The sequence below is a fragment of the Thamnophis sirtalis genome, unplaced genomic scaffold (genome assembly GCF_051295495.1).
Source record: "Thamnophis sirtalis isolate CommonGarterSnake01/CBP01778 unplaced genomic scaffold, rThaSir2_p1.2 scaffold_4, whole genome shotgun sequence".
Classification (NCBI taxonomy): domain Eukaryota; kingdom Metazoa; phylum Chordata; class Lepidosauria; order Squamata; family Natricidae; genus Thamnophis; species Thamnophis sirtalis.
The window spans coordinates 66,680,164-66,702,760 of record NW_028261384.1 but is presented as its reverse complement, the minus strand read 5'-3'; the positions used below and the strand labels follow the sequence as shown (position 1 = coordinate 66,702,760).

The following is a 22,597-nucleotide window of genomic DNA, read 5'->3' as shown; positions in this document are numbered from 1 at the left end:
CGGCCAGCGTCAGTTGTCTTTCACTACTGCAGCTTTGCCTCACAAGCCAACAATTCAACCACTTACATTGACTATGGCAGATGAAGGTTTGTGGACACGGGAGAAGCTGCAGGGCCCTCTTCAAAGCACAGTAGGCCAGATCCCCCAAACCAAGGGGGGAAAGGGCAGAAGGGCACTGGGGGGAAAATCCATCCATTGTTCATCAGGGGTAAGGGCCCCAGAAAACAGGATTCTGACAGGCCCAAGGGCAAGCCTTGCCTCATGAGAGTGACAATGCTCCAGACTCACCTCCATCCAGATCTGAGGAGGGGGAAGTCTCCTCATACCAGGAGGATCAATTTCCATTCCTGTATGATAGGGAGCCCCAAATTGGATCTCCTGCTGCCTCCTTGGGATACCCGGATTCCCCCAGTTCTTCTATGAGTGAGATATTGGAGCCTTTTCAGTGCATTTTACCTGAGGAGGACTCCTCAGCCCCTGTTAGGCGTAAGCGTCTCCTGCCTTCTTCCAGGTCCAGACCTGCAGAAGACAAAGGCCCGGCTCTATCAGCCGAGATGAGGGAGGTTATCTCCCAGGCCATCTCCCCGGGCATTGTCTCCAGTGCCTGTGGGCCATGAGACGGGCTTGCCCACCTGGCATGGGGAAATGTAAGACTCCCATCCCTTCCAGGGCAGCAGGTGCCCTTCTTTGCTAGATGAAAGATCTGGGGGTGATTCCCCAGAGGCATCCTGGGGTTACCCAAATTCCCCTAGCTTCTCTATCAGAGAGGAGCTGGAGTCCTTCCAGGGTCTCTTCCCTGCTGAGGAGAGACCCAGCTCAGAGAGGCACAGGGGTGGTCCTGGTCCAGCTAGGCCTCGGCCTAGGGAGGAGAACCAGACTTGCACTACGTTGCTTTTCAACACAAGTGGTGGGCTACCATGTACTGTTACTCACAGACAACATTGCAACAAAGGCCCACATAAACCGGCAGAACGGCACCCACTCCAAGAGGCTCATGGCAGAGGTGGAGACCCTGAGTCGCTGAGTGGAAGGGCACTTAGCATCAATCAGAGCGGATCTTATATCTGGCTCAAGCAACATAAGAGGAGACTGGCTGAGTTGACAGATGATCGACAACTCCAAGTGGCATCTACACCCAGACAGACAGATAGTGCAGAGGTTTGGCCAACCACAAGTCGACCTGTTTGCCACTCAAGTCAACATGCAACTGCCGAGATTTTTTGTCATGTTACCACTCGCCAAGTGGCTCCCAGGCCTTCTATATGCATTCCCGTTCCTGCCGCTTATTCTGCAAGTAATCGCCAAGATCCTGATGGAGGAGGCGGAAGTTATACTAGTTATACTAGTGGCTCCACACTAGAGGTCCTGGTGCGCAGATCTGGCCAATCTCTCCCTCCAGAGGCCATGGAGGATTCCTCAGGAGCAGATCTCCCTCAGCCAGGGGGCCATCAGTCACCTGGACCCTCAGTAGCTCCAGTTGGCCATCTGGCACTTGAGGGGGAGCTCCTGAGGAAACAACATCTTTCCGATAGGGTCATCCAGACCATTCAAGCGTCCAGAAGGCTATCCATGACATGTATATACAACACGACCTGGGCCACATTCTCCACCTGGTACAAGGGCCATGGTGTTGTGGATGTATCTTCATCCATACCCAATATTTTGGACTTCCTTCAAGAGGGGTTGGACATTTGCCACTTAACTCTTAAAACTGCCTTCTTAATAGCAATTACATCTGCTAGGAGGGTGTCAGAGATTGCGGCTCTCTCGGTCAGGGAGAAACTGTATAATGCATGATGACCGAGTTATTCTCTGACTCGACCCTTCTTTTGTACCAAAAGTGAACACACTTTCACAGGGTACAGGAGGTGATCCTCCCGAATTTTTGCCCTAGACCTAAACACCCTAAAGGACTTTCTTGGCACAAGCTGAAGAGAGGTTCACATATAGGTCAAAAGGACCAAGGAATTCAGACGCTCTGAGTCCTTTTTTGTGTCATTTCAGCCTGGGTCACTAGGCCGCAGGACCTCTTCCTCCACCATAATAGCAATAGCAATAGCAGTAGACTTATATACCGCTTCATAGGCCTTTCATGCCTCTCTAAGCGGTTTACAGAGAGTCAGCATATTGCCCTCAACAATCTGGGTCCTCATTTTACCCACCTCGGAAGGATGGAAGGCTGAGTCAACCCTGAGCCGGTGAGATTTGAACCGCTGACCTGCTGATCTAGCAGTAGCCTGCAGTGCTGCATTTAACCACTGCGCCACCTTGGCTCTTCAAACGTTGGCTACAGGCCTGTATAAAAATGACTTATGAACACCACGGCAGGGCCGTACTGGGTTGAGTGTCAGCACACTCTACAAGGAGCACAGCCACTACAGCGACCTGGGTGACCCAAGCTTCCATCATTGACATTTGCAGAGCGGCTACGTGGGCGTCTCCCACAGCCTTCATCAGAAACTATAAAATCAATACCTTTGCCTCAGCCAAAGCCTTCTTTGGAAGACTTATTTTGTAACAGGTTGCCTTGGCTCCAGACAATCAGGACATGAACTCTTCCCTCCCTGGGACACAATAGCTTGGGTATGTCCCATGCTTGGACTCTCCAAGCAGCGCACAGGAGAATGACCGTTGGCTTACCTGAACGGTGGTTCTCGGCGCTGCGGGAAAGTCCAGGGTTTCTGACAGTGTCCAAAATTATGCATCAAGGTTGGGGACACACTGGGAGAAGCGTCCTGCAGAGGCTTAATCTTCATTTTTAAACTGCCCTCAATGAGGCAAAGGAGGTGTGGCTAAAGAAAAATCTACTCAGTCTTTGGGCAGATAGACTGTATTTAACCCATGCTTGAACTCTCCCGCAGCACCCAGAGAATGACTGTTCAGGAAAACCAACAGTCAATTTGTCCAGATTACCACCGATAAACATACTGCAGTAATATTTGTCTCATCTGCCTTTCCTAGGAATTTCCTCTGGACCAACAGGTTTTTCAGGATACATCTCCCTCAAAGCATGTCTTGAGCATTTTCAAGCCCATTTTGGTAGTATCAATTGCGTTCCCACCTCCCCAAAATATACAAAAGTGGAATTTTGTGACTTTATCCGATAACACTAAACTTACATTTCTACTAAAAATAGGGAAGGCTGCTGTGAAAGATCGAACTTTTGCAGACCAATGCAGACATATCAATTGCATAATTCAAATACTACCTGTTTGGTTTAAAACCATTGGCATCCTCAGTTTTTAAAAAAAGATGACTCCCCCCTCCCCCCAAATATTAACTTTTGCTCACTTATTATGGTGAGCATTGTAAACAAAGTCTCTGTAAAACTAAGTCTAAAAGTGACTGGCTGCTTGATGCAATACAGTATCTTAATAGTGGAGCAAGCTGGAATCCAGCTTTATTAAAATTATTAAATTATTAAAAATGTCTACTATTTCTAATCATGAAGTATAAGAACAACTTTGCATAAATTTAATATAGTTTCTAGAATCTGTTGTTCTCAATGATCCAATATTATAGTTATAAAGGCATAGAGTGAATCTATGCGTTTATAGAGCTTGTATGTTGGCCCTATCTTTTTCAATTTCTTTTCAAATGCATGTGTGTAAATCCTATCGGGGCTGAAGGTCCACCCATTCTAATACAACCATTGTCATCCTATTGGATGCAGTTGATATATCTCTTCTTTAAATATCTTTAGTAGTTAGGGCTTGCTCCCATAATATAGATAAAATGACCTTGACATCAGATATGAAAAGAATACATTCGTTGTTCTGTAGAAATGGTCTTCCATTTCACTACTTTTGGAAAAATTATAGAGCGTATGGAGCAGAAAGCCAAACATCTTAGATTTTTTTGTTTTGCATGATGAAATGTCAATAATCATGTCCTGGTGACAGTTAAGATATATACAATGGAACTATTAGTTGTTTAAGTCTGTATAGGTCTGTAAATATTGCTCTGAAGCAACCCTTTCAGATCCTGAAAATTCCCTACCTATGACCATTGTTAGGAATTCTGGGAATAAGAGTTCACTTGTTGGAAAACAGATGGAAATTTGGGGAAACAGATGGAAATTCACACTATATCAAAAATTAGATATTGTACTGTAAATTATGAAATTAGTCAATTAAATTGTAGTACTTGTACTCCAATTATAAATTTAAACTGTTATCTGTAGTTTATATGATAAAACTGTTTAAAATTCATTTTCTCTTTCCATTTTTTCAGTTCATTTTCACAAGATGAATAATTTGGATCTTTGATACCTTTCTTTAAAATATTTTAGGTAAAATGCACTATATTTTTTCAATTGCAGGTAGCATCTGTTTTTGGTATATACATTTTGGGATTTATTGATGCAGCCAAACTACAGAAGATAATCTATGCACATATGGTAATATTTCCTTTATATTTTTAACAATATTCTTTGGTAAAACCAGTTTCTCCTATGATCGTGGAGAAAAGCAGCCAGACTGGGTTGCTCTGTCCAGTAACCAATTGGACTGAGTCTACACTTGTGATGTCATCTAGCCCTGGTGACTCCTCCCAGTTTAGACTCAGTCCAACCTGGACTAGCTGTGAGAATTTCTCTCTCCTCTCGAAATTGATCTAAATTGTACTTTTTTCTCATTGGCATTTTTCTAAATTAAAAATTTTTTGATTGGGATTTTTTTCCATTTTTTTTCTCCTACTCAAATTGAGGGGGAGATTCAAAATTGCCTTTGGGCTTCAACTTGCTTGCCTGCTTGCCTCGCGACCACGAGTTCGCTCCAACCTTAGCCAGCACGGCGCTGGCTATTGAGCTCACGAGCTACAGCTCTCCAATCGGTGTGCTCTGCTTCTCCTGGCCGTTTAGAGGGACTGCTGCCTCATGAGCCTCGTGGATTGCCATCTTAGCGCTCCGGACGGTGTCGGAAAAGACAGCCGCCATTTTGGAGCCCTGTAGGAGGAGGAAAAGTGCGTGAAATCAACGGCTGCCATCTTGCAGCCCACAAAAAGCATGCGAAAAAGCAGCAGCAGATTTCTTCACCACTCGCCATTGTGAAGTCGTTGGGGGAGCACACAAACTGCTCCGGGATGCAGCACCTGCATTTGTGGACTTACTGGGGTGAGATCGTTCCTTTTCCTAACCAGGAGATAGTTTAACCAGGCTGACCTTCCAGTATCGGGAGCTATTCCCGACAAAGATCTGTAGGGGGCAGGACCATCGGGGGTGAGGAGCAGCCACAAGAGAGCGGCTAAGGAGACCCCTGTTCCTGAGAAGGCCTCCATATATTCCAAGTCCTCTGCTAAGGGGGAGGAACGAAGACAACCTGCCCCAGAGAAAGAGTGCCAGCGGGCCCAGAAACAGATGAGCCAAACCATCTAGGCCTCTCCTCCCCCTCCCATAGGGGATCAAGCTACCTCACCGGGGCCTCCCGAGTTGTCACCCATGGGCCCCTGCCCATCATTGGATGATTCAGATGAGGAGCTGCCCTCTTCCTCTTATCTTCCTCCATAGAACCTGATACCGGGGAAATTTCTTTGATGTCCCTCTCAATAGGGATCATAGTTTTGAACAGGCCAGTCACCCTCCAGTTCAATACTCATGGGTGCCTCAGGCCTCTCTATCCTCCCTACAGAAATGGCAGCCATAATTTCAGAAGCCATAAAACAAGGCATTGCTGCTGGGCTCCAGCAGTGCCCCCCTCCTGGCCCATCTCACAGAAACAGACATAGATCACTGGGGATACCCAACAACCCCTTCCTTCTGCTTCTACCATTCAGGCTTCCATCTTTGGGGATCAGGATACCCTCAGAGACTTTGATCTATCTGATGACGAGGGGGTCATGCTAGATGCCCCAGCCTTTGCTGAATAATTCAAGACTGATCGCTTTAAATCCCTCCAGTTTAAAGCAATGAAAGCTGCTAATTTATCTTCTTCTTCAGCTTCTTCTTCCCAGGATCAGAATGCTGTGCCCGCTTCCTCTGATCGCCTTAACACTCTTTTCTCTGTACCTACAGTGGAAAAAGAAATCATTCTGTCTCCAAAGATCTTCATGAATGTTGTCCAACGACATTGGGATTCCCCTGGTACAGTTCCACAACCAACCAACCTAGTCAAACGTCTCTACAATATCGCTCCGAACTTACCAAATTCCTTGAGACTCCTCCAGTGGACGCACTGGTGGAGGCCTTGTCTTCGCCCACTGTGGTCTCTGGAGCCCCCAAAGAAGTCCTCAAGCCTGAGGAGAAAAGGTCAGATCAAATGTTAGTCAAAGGTTATCAGGCTGGTGCCTGGCAGTTAGGACCTCCACAACCACTTCCTTTTTCTCCAGGGCTGCGCTAGTCTGGATTGAACAATTCCAGGAGCACTTTGCTTCCACTGATACCAGGTCACACAGGGATCTGAATAAGATTAGGGCTGCCATTGAATATTCAGCTGATGCTTCTTTAAACGTTGCAAGGTTTGCTTCTAAAGCCATGGCCGCTTCAGTCACAGCCAGGTGCCTGCTATGGCTCAAACTATGGCAGGCAAATGTCTGTACTAAGTGGCACCTCGCAGCCTCCCCTTTCAGTGGCACTCAGCTCTTTGGAACTCCCTTGGATCCTTACCTTACTGAGTCTAAGGATAAGTGCAAGGTCCTGTCTTCTATTTACAAAAAACAGGACAGCCGCCCTTCTACTTTCATAGAAGGTCGTCCTTTCGGCCAACAGATGGGGGATCTTCTTTCTCCCATCCACAACATTATTCATTCATCCCCAGACAGGGATCCAATCAGGACAGGTCCAATCGTACCGCCCAACATTTCCCCCAAAGAAGTCTTACCGGGGAGGAAGTAGCCACCATTTCTCAAAACGAAAGTGACTATCTGTACTCTCTTCCAATAGGGGGCCGCCTAGCGTTTTTTGCCCACTGTCGGGAAGACAATTGGGTACTGAAAACAGTCATATTCGGTCTTCATTTGGAATTCCTCTACACCCCCTAGGAACACTTTGTGCCTTGCCTGATAACCCAGTGCCCTCGCAAGAGGCTACTGATGGATCAGGCCATCCAACACCTGCTAGAGATTTGGGCCATCCAACTGGTCCCTCCCCATCAGAGGGGTCAGGGCTTTTATTCCCGCCTCTTTGTGATACCAAAGGCTTCTGGGGGCTGGAGAGTGAGCCTGGACCTAAAGTCATTGAACCGCCACATCATTTATCAGCTGTTCAAAATGCACTCCCTCCACACCATCCTACAGGGAGTCAGAAAGGGCGATTATCTCACCTTGGTACACTTGACCGAGGCTTATCTTCACATTCCCATTTTTGCAGACCACCATAGATATCTCCAGTTCTCCTGTGGGGGGAGGCACTTCCAGTTCCTGAGCCATCCCGTTCGGTCCCTCCTCCGCTCCCAGGGTCTTCATGAAGGTGCTGGCGGCTCTAGCCACCCACATCAGGTCATCGCCCATCAGAATTCTTTGCTACTTGGATGACATTCTCTTGTTGTCCAGGACGCCCCAGCAGGCAGAGAGGAATCTTTCCCAAACAATCCAGACCCTGTAGGATCACAGGTTTGAATGACTCTCAAGAAGAGTTACCTCGTCCCCAGGACTCGCATTCTACATCTCAGAGTTGTCATAAACACCGTGGCAGAGAGAGTATTCCTGTCCCAAGATCGTAACCTCAGCCTCAGGGAGTTAGTCAGGAGACTCATGCGTCTACGCAAAGTGTCTCTCCTTCTTCTATCCCAGTTATTGGGGAAAATGGTGTCATCTTTTGGGGTAGTCCCGTGGGCCAGGTTCCACAGCAGGTGCCTGCAGTGATTCATGCTCCTGCACCAGAAAAGCAACAGGAGCTGCTCCCCCCACAGGACCCTCCTCCCCAGGCAGGTCACCCAGTCTCTACAGTGGTGGCAGCCCCCAGCGATTTTGCTGGGGATGTTATTCAGTGAGCCGGCCCGTCTCACACTTACGACGGATGCCAGCCTGACAGGGTGGGGAGTGCATATGCAGAACCTGGTGGTCCAGGGTCAGTGGTCATTAGAAGAAAGCCAAAACAGCATCAGTTGACTAAAGCTAAGGGCGGTACTCCTTGCCCTGATTCGCTTCCGACAGACAGTTCAGGACAATCACATCCTAGTCCTAACCGATAACACCACTGCCAAGGCACACATAAACAGATGGGGTGGGGGGACACAATCCTGGCCGCTAATGCAGGAAGCCAACCGGTTATGCAATTGGGCGGAGTCTCATCTACTTTTCCTCAGGGGAGAGCACATCTCGGGGGCCTCCAATGTCCAGGCAGACTGGCTGAGTTGAGCCAGAACAGATCAGACAGATTGGAGTGTTCACCCGGATCTCTTCCACCGACTCACGCTCCAATTCGTGATCACTGCCAGTGCTAGATCTGTTTGTGGCAGCAGACAACATCAAAGTCCCCAGGTACTTTTCAAGGTTTGCGGATCCCAATGCAGAAGGATCCCAATGCTTTCAGGTGCCAGTGGCCCAGGGGTCTCCTATATGCATTCCCTCCATTTCCTCTCATCTAGAGGGTAGTACAGAAGATATTGGAACAGGAGGCAGAACTCTTACTCCTGGCCACGCCGGCCTTGGTTTGCCGACCTCGTAACACTATCGGTCTCCCCCCCGCATGGCGCATTCCAGTCACTAGCCTCTCTTCATCAGGGGTCAATCTTACATCCCGACCCCCCGTGGCTGCAATTAACCACATGGTGATTGAGTGGCAAGCTTTAACAGCTGATAACATCTCCCCCAACGTCATCGCTACTATCCAGGCGTCTCGTAGGAGTTCCATGAACCGTATTTATGATGTCACTGGCGAGCGTTTACTCTCTGCTGCTCTAACATCTCTACTACTCCACTAAAGACCTCCATCTCTCAAGTACTGGACTTCTTGCAGAGGGGACTTGATCAGGATCTCACTCCAAACACTTTACTGCAACACATGGCTGCTTTGTCTTCCGTTCTAGACGGCTCTTCCTCAGAACATCTTTCCGCGCACCTCTTGGTCCGGAGATTCATCCACGGGGCCTCAAACCTCCGATTTCCTGTCATCCATAGATACTCCACTTGGGATTTACCACAGGCCCTGAGGGATCTTCCCTCCCCCCATTTGAACCAATGAGGTCCATATCATTGAAATTGCTGTCAATGGTTTCCTGATCCTAGGAAACAAGGCCTCCCCGTCGAGTCTTGGGCTGTGGCTCAGGGCCTGTATGAAGATGTCTTATGAATTTCAGTCCTTACAGATCCCACAGAACATTACAGTCCATTCTACTTGGAGTGCGGCAACTATGACAGCATGGTCTACACAGGCTTCCTTGGAAGAGGTTTGTCGGGCAGCCACTTGGACATCTCCCACGGTTTTTATCCGTCACTACAAACTAGACAAGTATGCGACGGCTGATACATGTTTTGGCCGCAGAGTGCTGCAGCAAGTACATGTGCCCCTAGCAATCCTTACTCTATTGTTCCCACCCTGTAGACAGCCCATTCTTTGGTATGTCCCAGTCTGGCTGCTTTCTCCACGATCATATGAGAATGGGCATTGGTCCTTACCTGATACGCTCATTCTCTGTGACGTTGAGACAGCAGCCAGCCCCACCCTAATGTGCTTTAAGTTGCGCTTTATTTTTTGTGAGGAGAGAGAGTTTGCTTTGCAGAGTTATTTTTGTTTCGTAATTCTCACTTGAGTCTATAGTCTACTTCATCTAATCTGGGAGGAGTCACCAGATGACATCACTAGTATAGACTCAGTCCAATTGGTTACTGGACAGAGCAACCCAGTCTGGCTGCTGTCTCTACATCACAGAGAATGAGCGTATCAGGTAAGGACCAACACCCATTCTGTTTGTACTTATGATTATTCTCAAAAGAATGTTAAGTTGTTGTTTTTATTAATAACAAAATGTTATCTCACTTTTTAAGGTAACATTAAATGTAAGAGAGGTATTCTGACAGAAATATACAAGAATTGTTACTTAATCAAAGAGGGCTAAAACATTCTTTAATTCCTGTAAATCAGAATAGCATTCAGAAGAGACTCAGGCAGGCTTCTCCCTTACCTATTGGAATAAAACAAGAAGGGAAGATAAGGGTCACTCTGGCTTGCAAGATTTTATTAATATAGGTAGTCCCTAATTTATGACCACAATGGAACCTGCAATTACACTCATAAGTTGTGACAGTTGTCACTGCTTCTTGATTCCCTTGTATTTTATTTGTAAGAAGCAACAGTGATGTTCACAAATGGTGATCAGGTGATTACAGGATACTGCAACATAGTTGCATGCTGATTGCAAGCACCCAAATTACAATTCAATGGTATCAACTATGAGTACCTCTCCTAGGTTCTCCTCATTCAAGCACCTTTGTAAATTTGAACAGTCACTGAAACAATAAAAAATGGATGATGGGGGAGAGAGAGAGAAATGAGCATTAATCCTCATTGAATCATTAATCCTCATTGAATCATTGAATCAACAGTCACTGAAATAGTGTCTGTTGATTCAATGATTCAGTGAGGATTAATAATTCAATTATGATTAATGCTCATTTTTTTCTCTCCCCAATATCTTTTAAGTGCTTACAATCCAGTGTCAAGAGTTATTTAGTTGCTGTTTTTAAAAACAAACAAACATGGTTGTTAATTTATTTTTAAATTGAAACCTGAAATGTCATCAATGATATAAAGCTAGAAAAAATCTCAATTATCAAGAGTAATTTATATTTCTGAATATTTTGTCAAAATGATATATTATTTTAAACATTTTAAAGATAGCATTTTATACACTGTTTTTAAATATCTTGTAGTGTAGATACTCTACAAATTTGTCATGCCTCTGTAATCTTAATTAACATCTTTAATCATGTCACATCAGGTATCACTTGCTGTATGCTTTGTCTTTATGTTTGGAAATTCTATGTTGATGACATCCTATTATGCTGCCTTTTTGATAGTCAGCTGGGTAAGTATTAAACAGATAACCAATAATGATTTACTTAGGGTACAATTACAGTAGTCATGTTATCTAAGTTGAATATTTTTTCATGCAGCTTATGCAAAGCCCAAAATTTCTATTTTAAAGCAACACATTTTAAAATGACCTTTGCCCCCTTTTATGACTTTTCTTGCCATACTTATTTTAATGAATCACTGCAATTGTTAAGTTGACTCTGGCTTCCCTACTGACTTTGCTTATCAGAAGGCTGCAAAAAGTGATTCCATGACATGGGATCACTGCAAGTGTCATGAATATGAGACAGGATCCAATCTGAATCGGTTACTGGGACTAGAGATTTGTTCTTCCAAATTGAAATGCATGCCCTTGTTCATTGCAGTGTGAGGCTACCCATGAGTTTGGGTCTCCTTGTCTAACCATTCACTTGTGTTCTTGTAATCTTTGCAATAAAAGAAGGTTAGCTTCTTCTCCTTTTGTCCTACATAGTGACAGGGAAATCCATGATTGGGACTTATTTTCTGGGAAACATGGTAGTACTACCACCATACCTTCTTCACATTTAAAAGAGAAATATATGAGCAATTAAAAGGGATGCCCATGGGATCATCCGCAGTATCAGGAGTCACTGAAGAGTCAGTCTTATCCGAAGTAGAACACTGTGCATTTCATAATTGCAGACCTAAAATTTGGCATGAATGACATCTTTGTCATCATCAAAAGAAATATGCTCAAAGACTTTCATACCTTACTGAATTCCATTTTCCTGGATAAACAATTCACAGTGGAGGAAAACAATGGTTAGACTATTGCCATTTTTTAGATATGCTTTCAAAATACAGGAAGATGGAAGCCGAGAAACCATAATATATTGCAAGGCTATCAACACTCCATGCATTCTTTGTTTCAATAATAACCACCCACTGTCCACATATAAAAAGAGTTGCACCAGAACACTATATGGGAGGGTGAAATCCACTGTAGTACCCAGCAAACAAAACAACTGCAGAGCAAGTACCTATGTGAACAATTTAAGCAGAAGGCTACTCACAAGCATTTATCACAAGATGCCTGAGCAACATGCTGGGGAGAGAAAGGTACAAGAAAGAAGGTATAGCCTGCCACAATGAAAAACATTTCAGAAGCAGTAGAATGCAGCTTCTGAAATCTGCAAGTAGGCATTGTCCACTGCCCAGAGGCTACCATATAAGGTTAAATCATGTGGTAGAAATACTGTGGGGGAGGTGGGGGAAATTTCTAATGTAATTTACCAGATTTCATACATGGATTGTCCCTGTGACTATGTAGGACAAATGAGGGGGAAGCAAATCACCAGAATACAAGAATGTGAGCAGTTAAATAAGGAGACCCAAACTCACTGGTAGTCTCACATTGCAGTAAATAAAGGCATGCATTTCAATTTTGCAGCTACTAAGATTGTTGGCCAAGCAAGGACAAAAATAGCCAGAGGAATTATTGAACTCTGGGAACAGCCCCCTTGTCAGTCAGTTAGAGTGCTGATTTACCACCAGCTTGCCAGGTACTTAGGAGCTGAGGATGCCTCAGTGTTGTGGTCTGGCAACCTGCGGAGGAGGTTGGAGAGGAACATGGGCCAGTCCTGAAGTGTGGGGAAGGCTCAGACAGGAGCTCTGCATCAGAGGCAGAGAGGGGGTCAGGGCCATCTGAGAGTTATGTGCTGCCTCCGGAGCCTCCAGAGTCGGAGAGCAGCAAGGCAGAGGAACAGACTCTTCCAGTTCCCAGTGCATGCATGCACAGAAGGCAAGAACAGTTAAGACAGAAGGGACAACTCAGGAGTAAGGCTTAGAGGTGGTTGGCCCCTCCCATAGGACATAAAAGGAGGAGCAAAAACACATGAGCCTTTGCAGGAAGCAACTTAGTTCACATTGGTCAGTTTACCTTCTGAAGCTCCGTTCTGACTCTTTGCTGCATGTGGCCTTGCCAAGCTAATTGCCAATTAAGTCTTTGGCAGCAGTTCCAGGAATAAAGGTGGGTGCTTATCAGCCTTATCCTGAAGGACTTTGACAGCCTACTGTAGGACTTGTTACAACTATTGGGGAGTGCAAATGAACATAATTCACAGCCTTTGAAATAAAAAGAGGGTTTTGGGGACTAAATGTGTGCTTTTTACTATATCAGGAAGCCTAGGTCAGAACCATCAGCATAAGAAAACAAACAATGGCTTAATATCTGGCCATCAATACTCCAATCAACAACTAAAAGCCACAGAGGGCTTGATTTCTTCTACCAGACCCCCATTTTGTGCTAATTCAAATATTTACTGAAATATTTGTATTTTGCACAATTTAGATCCTGTCTTAGTAGACTTGGTATTTGTTGTCTTTGGCTCATCATTTAGGGATTTTTGGCTGGCATCCTTACTTGGGTGTCTCATGAGGTGGGAGGTGATTTTGCAAGCTACTAGGACTCCCAAAAGGAGAGCTTTCAAACCATGAAGTCTAGCAGCCAGGACAAAAGTTCTGGACAGAAATTTACAGTATCCAATTTTCCTGTGCCAATTCTTTTCAGATATTTCTGAGGCCCTTAGTTATGACTAATATTTCTAAAGTTTTCCTTATGGTTAATATTTTATTTGGGATAATGGGGGTGTGGGTTGATTTTTTCTTACACCAACAAATTCAATAATGCTTGGTACTTTCCTAATATCTTGGCCTGCGTGAGGAACTCCTGTAATCTGTAATGTTTTTTGTGCTTATCTTTTCTTGTATTCATATCAAAAGATTCTTAACTGGTCCCTCTATTCCGATTCCTGAATCTTTCTTCACATATAAAGGCACCCATGAACCTTTCCCATTCCCCAATCCCGATAATGTTTTCTGACCTATTCTTTTTGAATTTTTCCACTAGGTTTTAGTAAAGTCTATTACATTGACCATTTGTAATTAATACTTTAAGTTTTTATAGGTTGTTGGTTCCCTATAATCTGTGAATTTGTATAGCAAGAGTGGAATCTTGGAGATAACATAATTGAACTATACCCTCTTTTATTTATATAACATATCCTGTTTATTTTATGCCCTCTCCAATCTTCCCAAGAAAGCAGGATTCTTGAAACTGCACTTGTTCCAAGAGGACCTTTTATTGAAAATCTTGTGATAACAAGAGATCTAGGCAAGAACTGTAGTTTCCCAGTTAAAACCAGCTATTTAAACCAAAGCTAACCAAATCCCTCCCATACTACATCATTGCAGGGAAACAGAAACTTCATATAGAGATTAGCACAGTAATGCAGGAAACAAAAGCTTCATAAACAGATCACTCCATTCCGTCCCTCTTTCTCCCACCAAAATGCCAGCATCCCTGTAGAATTATCTGGGACCTGACATGCCGCCCCCTAGAAAAATGGGAAGTGCTCTTGAAAGAAAACAAAAGAGGGAAGGGGAAACAAAGGAAACAGAAAAGCAATGAGGTTTGTCAGGGTACAATCGATGAAATATGCATACTGATTTAGGGGCATGCACATGTTTTTTGTGAACCCATTCATTGTGTGAGAAGGGGAGGTGTTTCCAAACCACCAGTTACTGAGTGGTCCCGTGGAATTTCCTACAGTCAAGAATTTCCTGAACCTCAAAATGTTGTTCACCCTGCACCATAATAGGGGGTGGAATAGGGGTAGTAGCCACACGAAGATCAGAGGTGACTTCAGACTTCAATAAACTACAATGGAAAACAGGGTGGACTTGCTGTAATGACTTAGGGAGTTATAATTCCACAGTGAATTACACACAGCACAGTGACTGCTGCAAAGATTTTAGAAACTTGGTGGAAAGGTAAAGTTTGCCTCCCACTTTATAAGGTTTAGGTTGTGTTTGTTTCTTGCCTGTGTGTGCTTTATAGGCAGCCTTGGATTTATTCAAGGCTTTGTGGACCACCAGCCAAATGGTTTGCAAATAAATGATCCACTGTTTCATGGAGGGTATATCTGGCTCATGTGAGGGTGACTCGGGCATAGCATTAAATTCTTGCCTGTGGCCACTCTGAAAGGGATAAAACCTGTGCTAGTGTGAACTGCATTATTATAGGCTACTTCTGCAAAAGGCAATAGTTCAGTCCAGTTGTTCTGCTGGTAATGAATAAAACAGCACAGGTACTGTTCCAGAACTGTATTCATTCGTTCCATGGCCCCATTTGTCTGCAGATGATGACTAGAACTAGGTCCCAAGTAGATTCAAAAAATAATTTCCAGAACTTGAACACGAATTGGACCCCTCTGTAAAATAATACATCATGGGGCCCTATGCAAGCGGTAAATGTGGAACAAAAACACTTTAGCCAAGGCTTTATCTGTAGAGATCTTTTGGCATGGGATCAAATGAATCTGTTTTTGAGAAAAGATCTATGACAACCCAGATCACTGTGTTTCCAGAACTCTCTGGCAATTCTACAATGAAATCCATGGAGAGCTCTCTCCATGGTGCTGATGGGTCGGCCACTGGCTGCAGAAGACCAGGGGTTTTCCCCTGCCTGCATTTAGTGGCTACACAAATGGGGCATCTTGCTACATAACTTTCTATGTCCTTTTTAAATGAGAATTGCCTTTTCAGTAAATGTAATGTTTTCACAAAACCAAAGTGACCAGCTAATTTGAAGTTGTGACAAGCTTGCATAGTTCTCAGCCATTCCCTAGCTGGGAGGTAGAGCTTATTTCCAACCCAAGCTAACCACTTTTATTATACAAGTATATTTATTGGCACTAAACCACTCATCTATTTCTAAGGCTTTTTTTGAAATCTGTGGTGGTGGCATTGTCTAAGGTAGAGGAGTTATTCTTCACCTGAGAATGTGTGATGACCTAAGCTGCTAATTGGGAGATTGGGATCATGGACTTAATTACTTCCACCTTGATACTGTTGGATTGCGATAATCTAGACAAGGCCAAAAAGTTTTTCCCACCCCGTAAATACTTCAAAGTGAAATTAAAGCTGTGCCCACTGGACTTGTTTTGGAGACATTCTCTGTGGGGTTTTGAGTGCTTTCAGATTCTTGTGGTCGGTCCATATTTGGAAAGGTATTTTATTTCCTTCCAAGAAATGTTTCCAAGTTAGGAATACCCAACTAACTACAAAAGCCTCTTTTTCCCATATTGCCATCTCTGTTCAGTTTCAGTTAAGTTCCTAGAGGTGTATGCACATGGTTGTAATTTGCCTTCTTCATTTTCTTGTAGTAAAACAGCATTGACTGCCACATCGCTGGCATCGACCTGTATTACAAATGGTTTATCTGGGTCTGGGTGTTTTAATACAGGTTCAGCTGAAAAGAGTTTTTTTCAGCTTTTAAAATGCTGCTTGGCAGTCCAAAGTCAAATCCAGTGGTTGGCTTGGTTTCTATTTATCTATCCTCTTGATTTTTAACAGATTTATAATCAGCAACAGTATTTGGGCAAAAGAAGGGATAAACGGCTTATAAAGGTTAGCTAAGCCCAGGAAGCTCTTCAATAGTTTGCGAGTACTGGGGTTTCCCAGTCAAAGACTGTTCTGACTTTTGCAGGGTCATTTCCACATCCTGGTGAGAGATTCTCTGCCCTGGGTAGAGTTTGGCAAACAACTTAGCTGTCCTTAATTTCTTCAAAACGTCCTGCATCAACTTAACATGTTGAGTCTTAGTTTCAGTATAAATCAGTATATCATCATGATAAACCCAAGCTCCCTTATACAAATGCTCATGCAACACCTCATTAATTAGCTGTATGAAAATGGCAGGAGCCCCTTGGAGTCCTATGGCTGAAAACATCCTAGTGGACTGAGACATCCTAGCGGACAATTAAATGCTGTATTCCATTCATCCCCTTCTCGGATCCTAATCCGGTAACAAGCCTCCTACAAGTGTAGTTTGGAAAAAAAATTCCCTTCACCATATGGGCAGCAAGTGCTTCATTAAGGATAGGGGACAAAGATTCCTTGCAAATAGCATTTAAATTCCTATAATCCACACATAAACAAAACGAGCTGTCCTTCTCCCAGAACAGGATGGAGACAGCCATCTTGGGTCTCACCAGTTCGATGAACCCAACCTTAAAGTTTTTGACTGAATTGCCACAATTCATCCAGTTCCTGGGGAATCATTGCATAAAGTTTTGGCTTAGGTAGTTATCCTATTGGTAAAATCTTGATGGGACAATTCGTAGACTAGTGGTGGCTTCCGGATTCCATTCCAACTGGTATGGTTGGAATGGCCCCAGCATCATCCACATGCACGCATGCATTGTAGCTTCAAATGACGCTTCCGCAAGCCTCCACGATGCTTCAGCTGTTCAGCAAAGCATCGTGCATGCGCTGTACTTGCCGTGCGTGGAAGTGCTGACAGCTTTAAAACACGGTAAGGAGCTTGGGTGAACGAGTGGGCCCTCCTGAGCACTGTACCAGAATGCAACCCACCACTGCCATAGATCTATGGAGGGGGACTTCATCTGAGGCTGCTTTGTTGAAAACATCCATCAAATCCTGGTATTCCCTGGGGACACCCGTTAGAGGTCCATTTGCCGCAGCTGTCTCCTCACTCTGCGGTATTTCAGTCTGGTCGGGTTGTTGTTCCGAATCAATTCATCATTAGTGAATTGGAGGGTCCACTCTGTCCAGTCCATCCTTGGGTTCCACTTCTTTAACCAGATTAGCCCCAGAACTAGAGCCCAGTCCATCCCTGGTGTCACAATGAAAGCAATGGTTTCAGAGTGAGTTACCATCATTAGTTCAAGTGGTTTAGTGGCAAACATGGCCAGGGCACCCCCTGTAATGGACCCATCAATTTGGCAGAATGAGACGGGGTTTTTTAGTGGCCTTAGTTGAATGTCCAGTTCTCCGACCATACTTGGGCTTATTAGGTTTCTTGTGCATCTCGAATCTAGCAATGTCTTAAGTCTTTTCTCCCCATTACCTGAATTAACAGTTCTATAGTGGTTGTAAAGGGTCCGACAACCCCATTCGCCAAAGTGTCTCTGTAGTTGCTCTCCGACTGACTAGGTTTCTCCACGAGAGGGGTCAGAGTTTCTTGCACCATAATTGATTCCAGCAGGAACTCAACGACTGCATGGGTTATCAGGGCAATATCTTTGGAACATGGTGGTGATTTTCAGAGTTTCCCTCCAAACTACTTCTCTCCCTTTCGGGTGGATATTCTCAAATTGTACTTGTTTGTGCGATGACCTTCCTTCCTGCAATGGAAGCAGGTGACTGAGCACGGCATTCCCTGGAGAGTAAGGTTTGGTTTCCTCCTTTCTGGCGGGGGTCTCTTCCAGGAGCAGTTTGCCCAGTACTGGTTTTGAGCTTGGTCAATTTCCACTTCCTCAGCCAAGACACACCAGCTATGCAGGCAGACAAGGGCTCCACGGGCAACACAGGCATTGTACAGGTCATTGTTTAAGCCATCTTTGAACCAACTCTGGCCAATCTACGTGGCAAGTCATGAAACTCTTTGATGTACTCGATGACTAGATGGCGTCCCTGTCTGATGTGCCTTATGCGGTCTCTAGCCTTGTGGTTGGCTGGGGAGTCCTCAAATCTCCATCTCATGGCTGTCATGAAACAGTTGAAGTTATGGAGCTCTTGAGCATATGCATTATGGAGGTTCACCATCCAACATGCAGCTGATCCTTCTAGAACCAGGGTGACTACCCTGACTTTGGCACCTTCTGTAGGGACATCCCTCCCATACTCCTGCACGTAGGTCAGTATGTGTGTGAGGAAAAATCATAGTTGCTGGGGATTCCTTTTGGAAATTTGACACCAAATTTGACACCAAGCCTTCCTTTCTAAAGGGGGGAGCCTCCTATCGTCAAAACACAAACTTTGCTTTGCATCGAGATGTGTCCTAGGTGAATGTTCCATGTTGGAACATCAATAGCTCCCATGGTTTCAGCCAATGCCCCTGGATCCCTTTTATTCACTGGTAATCCCCTTTTGTACTCCTAACTGCGCAAACCTGAGCATCCTGGATCCGCATGCCATGGATGTCCTCCCTCATGAGGTTCATGGCTTCCCTCAGGAGTTGGTTGGTTGGGCCAGTCTGGGACTCCTTCCAGTTCATCATTGTAGTAAAGGTCTCCCATCTCCTTTCAACCAGGTCGTTGACTCCCATGGGTGAGGGTGACATCTTTGGTTCTGCCATCCCAACTTTCCATCTTCCAAACACTGATGGACCACCTCGGCAGTGGTGCTTGAGACAATGTTCTCCTTGATCCAGGCATTGAGGGTCACAATTGAAATTTGTGGGTGGGGTCCTCTCCCAGTCTTCATCCTCTTTGTGGTCGCTACCCTGGGCAGACATGGTATGCACGGTCCCCATGGTAGGGCTTTTACCTCTCTGAGTTAACCAGTTTGCAGTTTTTGCCTCTCCAATCTTCCCAAGAAAGCAGGACACTTAAAACTGCAGTTGTTCCAGAGGAGGAGCCAATGTTGCGACGAGAGGTTGTGTCGTCTCAATGCTCTGAGACCACAACCAATACTTTTGCCACTGGGTGGTCCCAACGGACCTAAACCGTCCCGAAGAGACGGTGAACAGGAATATTACGTCTTGCTGATCTCGGGGATATAACAAAATCCTCAAAAGAAGCAAGAGAAGATCTTCATGCTGGTGACAAAAATTCCAGTCAGAAGGCTGACAAAGTCGGAGCAGCCCAAAACGGAAGGATATGGAAAGAGAAAGTGTTTTCAGCTGGTGAGGAATTTTTATTGTTTTAAAAAATAGTCTACCTATAAAAACTCAAAAACCAATTTAAATTACAGAATAGAAGAACCAAGTGGCAGAATTGAATTTGGAATGGTTTTGGACAGTGCTTATCTTACTTTTTAAATGTTATTTATATGGATCAAATTTATGCAAGCCTTTTGAAACGGATGGACTAAGTTTTCTTCTCTCTTTGTGACTCTCTGTAATTCACAAATTAAAGTTTTCCTCTTTATCCCTGTGGCTATATACAAAAAGAAACTCTTTAAGAGTGTTTACGCTCTTAAAAGTAGTAGAATACTCTTTGAATATTCAAAACGGAACGTTTCTTCTTTTCTTTCATGGATTACTGAGTTGGCGCCCCAAGGCATTGTTTTGGCTACACACTGATAAAAGAATGCACAGATGTCCCTTTGAAATTTGATCAGAGAGGAGAAATTTTTTAAGCTAAGGTTGCTGTGTTTGTCAAGAATGACACAATACCCAGAAAAAATAGAGGTCTTGACTTTGCAAGATATACTTTCAGAACTACAGAAATTATTAAATAAAGAAGAAAAACAATTGGAATACTTAGAGCACATAACAAGAAAATATGATGAGAAAATTGAAAATGTTCATCAAATGCAAAACAGGGTGATTGAAACTCAAAACACCGAAGTGGAAAATGAATATAAAGAGACCAAACCTGCTGATATCTATGGTAATTGGTTTGTTCCTGAAAATGGAAAGAATGGAATACAGAAAGAGGAATTAAATGGAGAGGAAATCTACTTCAAGGGCCAAGATATAGGAGAAGATAAAATTATGGACCTAAAGAAAGAAATTCCACTAGCAGAAGTTTTGATAACACTGCTGACAATCAAATACAAACTTAACAAGGAAACAGAAAGAGGGCATCAAGATTATATGAGAGATCTTACAAGCAAGGAGTTGCTAAGAGAAGTCCATACAAAGCTGATCAAGAAGATGACTAGAGGATTGATACCACAAATGGAAGAAGATATGAGATTGTTTTGTTATTGGAAAGATACAGATTGATAGATAGAAGAATATAACCTAAAACTAGTTAAACTTAGTTAAACTTAGTAATAATAGATATAATTAAATAAATAATAGATAATCATAATAATGTATACAATGTATTGTGTTATAATAAGTAATAATTGGATATGAATAGGAAATGGTACTCATGAAAGGATTAGAAATCCTTTTGGATTATATACAAAGGTTAATAAAAAAGAACTAAATTATAGTTAAGTTTTGATTATTAAGGGGAAAATGTTATGATACAGGATATAGTCAAATAAAGGGGGGATAATGATGACAACCTATATAGGACTTCCTGGGGGCGTGGCCTGTTGCCGAGGAGGGCTCCACCGAGCTCCTCAGAGATCTGGTTTGTATATCTAAATAAGATCATAGATAGCACCCCTTTTTGGCTAAGAAAGGGGCAGGGAGGATAGCTCCGTAGGCTAGGGTCTATTCGTAAGCCACAGCCTTTTTCTTTTTTTGGCTGTGGTAAGAGATTAGATCCAGCCGAAGCGGAGCTTCTATCTCCAGCCATTTCTTCTCAGCTGCCTTTTTTTTTTTGGCAGCCCCAGACAGGCTAGCCCCCCCCAGGACAAAACAAAGTTTTTTTTCAAGCTAGAATTGATACGGGCGGGTCCCACCCCTGTGAGATTTATGCTTTCATTACTATCGTAAATACCAGCACCATTCGTCTTAGAGACTTCTTTGTCTAAATAGACCTCAAAATGGCGATTTCTCTCCGTGGATGATTGATGTACTTAGCCGGTTTTATCTTCCTGCAGACCGCTCCTTAACAAAATAAACTCTTCTTCTTTGGAAATAGAGGGGAGCGAAGCTCTGCTTACTTGTTTATTTATTATGGCACCCAAGTCAAAGAAGCGTCTTGTTACAAATGTGTCTAAAGAATTTAAAGAATCTTTATTGGAAACACAGCCTTTGTCTCCTATGCCCTCTGCTGGGGAACTTTTAACACAGGAATATCTCTTTAAAATGCTTAATGCTTTTAAGAAAGAAATTACGGAATTTGTATTGGAATTATATGATGATTTAAAATCTAAAGTTAATCAAATGAAGGCGAATACGTTTGCAGCTGTGTCTGCCCTGTCAGATTACTCTGCTGAAATAGAGAACAAATTGGAAAGTCTGGAAAAGGCTAATTTTAATCTGACTACCAATATTCAAATTTTACAACAAAAAATTAGAGATAACGAAAAACAGCTTATGATGATAAATTTTAATAGGAAGGCATCTGCAATAAGAGTCAGAGGATTCCGTGAAAAGGAGCAAGAGAATTTGAAACAGACCTTTGCTGAAGCCTTCAACCATGCGCTGGGAAGCCCGGGACTTAACTTTGATTGGCAGATTCGGAAAATCTATCGCCAGAACTCATTGATAGCGGAACAGCGACAGCTCCCGAGGGACATAATTATACATTTCTCTACAAAAGAATCTAGAAATGCGATTGTGCAAAAGCTTCATAATAACAATTTCCGAGTTGACGGCCAAGACCTGATTGTTTTCAAAGATATTCCTTTTCAGATGCTGAAAGCAAGAAGGGATTACGCCTTTTTAACTAAGGAGCTTAGGAGCCAACAGATTCGATACAGATGGGAGGCCCCTGCCGGTATCACGGTTACATTTGAGAATCAAAGATTTCGTCTTAACTCTGTTTCGGAGGCTCAAGATTTCTATTGTAGGATTCTGAAGGCGGGACTTCCTGACACGCTTGGAAGAGTGGAGAGACAAGCGGAAGGAGAAGCCGAGCGGCTGGCCATGTGGTTGCAAGATGGAGGGGGTAGCCCCTCCTCCCTCGGAGAAGCAGAAAAACGGAGATCGAGAATCTAGACATTTCAAAATGCTTGCTAAAGTTGAGGACTGAATGGGGGTTTGAGACCTCTCTCCGGTAGAAAAAGCGGACT

At 43.8% G+C, this 22,597-nt stretch overlaps 1 protein-coding gene across 4 annotated transcripts in view; it reads left to right on the top strand.

Annotated features, from left to right (window-relative positions):
• Window positions 1-22,597, top strand: part of DPY19L1 (dpy-19 like C-mannosyltransferase 1) — a 140,926-nt gene that overhangs the window by 44,347 nt on the left and 73,982 nt on the right. For all 4 annotated transcript variants that reach the window (XM_087713070.1, XM_087713069.1, XM_087713068.1 and 1 more), the window contains exons 11-12: window positions 4,322-4,399; window positions 10,875-10,961. In XM_087713070.1, coding sequence (XP_087569196.1) covers window positions 4,322-4,399; window positions 10,875-10,961 — 165 coding nt within the window. The remainder of the gene's footprint in view (window positions 1-4,321; window positions 4,400-10,874; window positions 10,962-22,597) is intronic.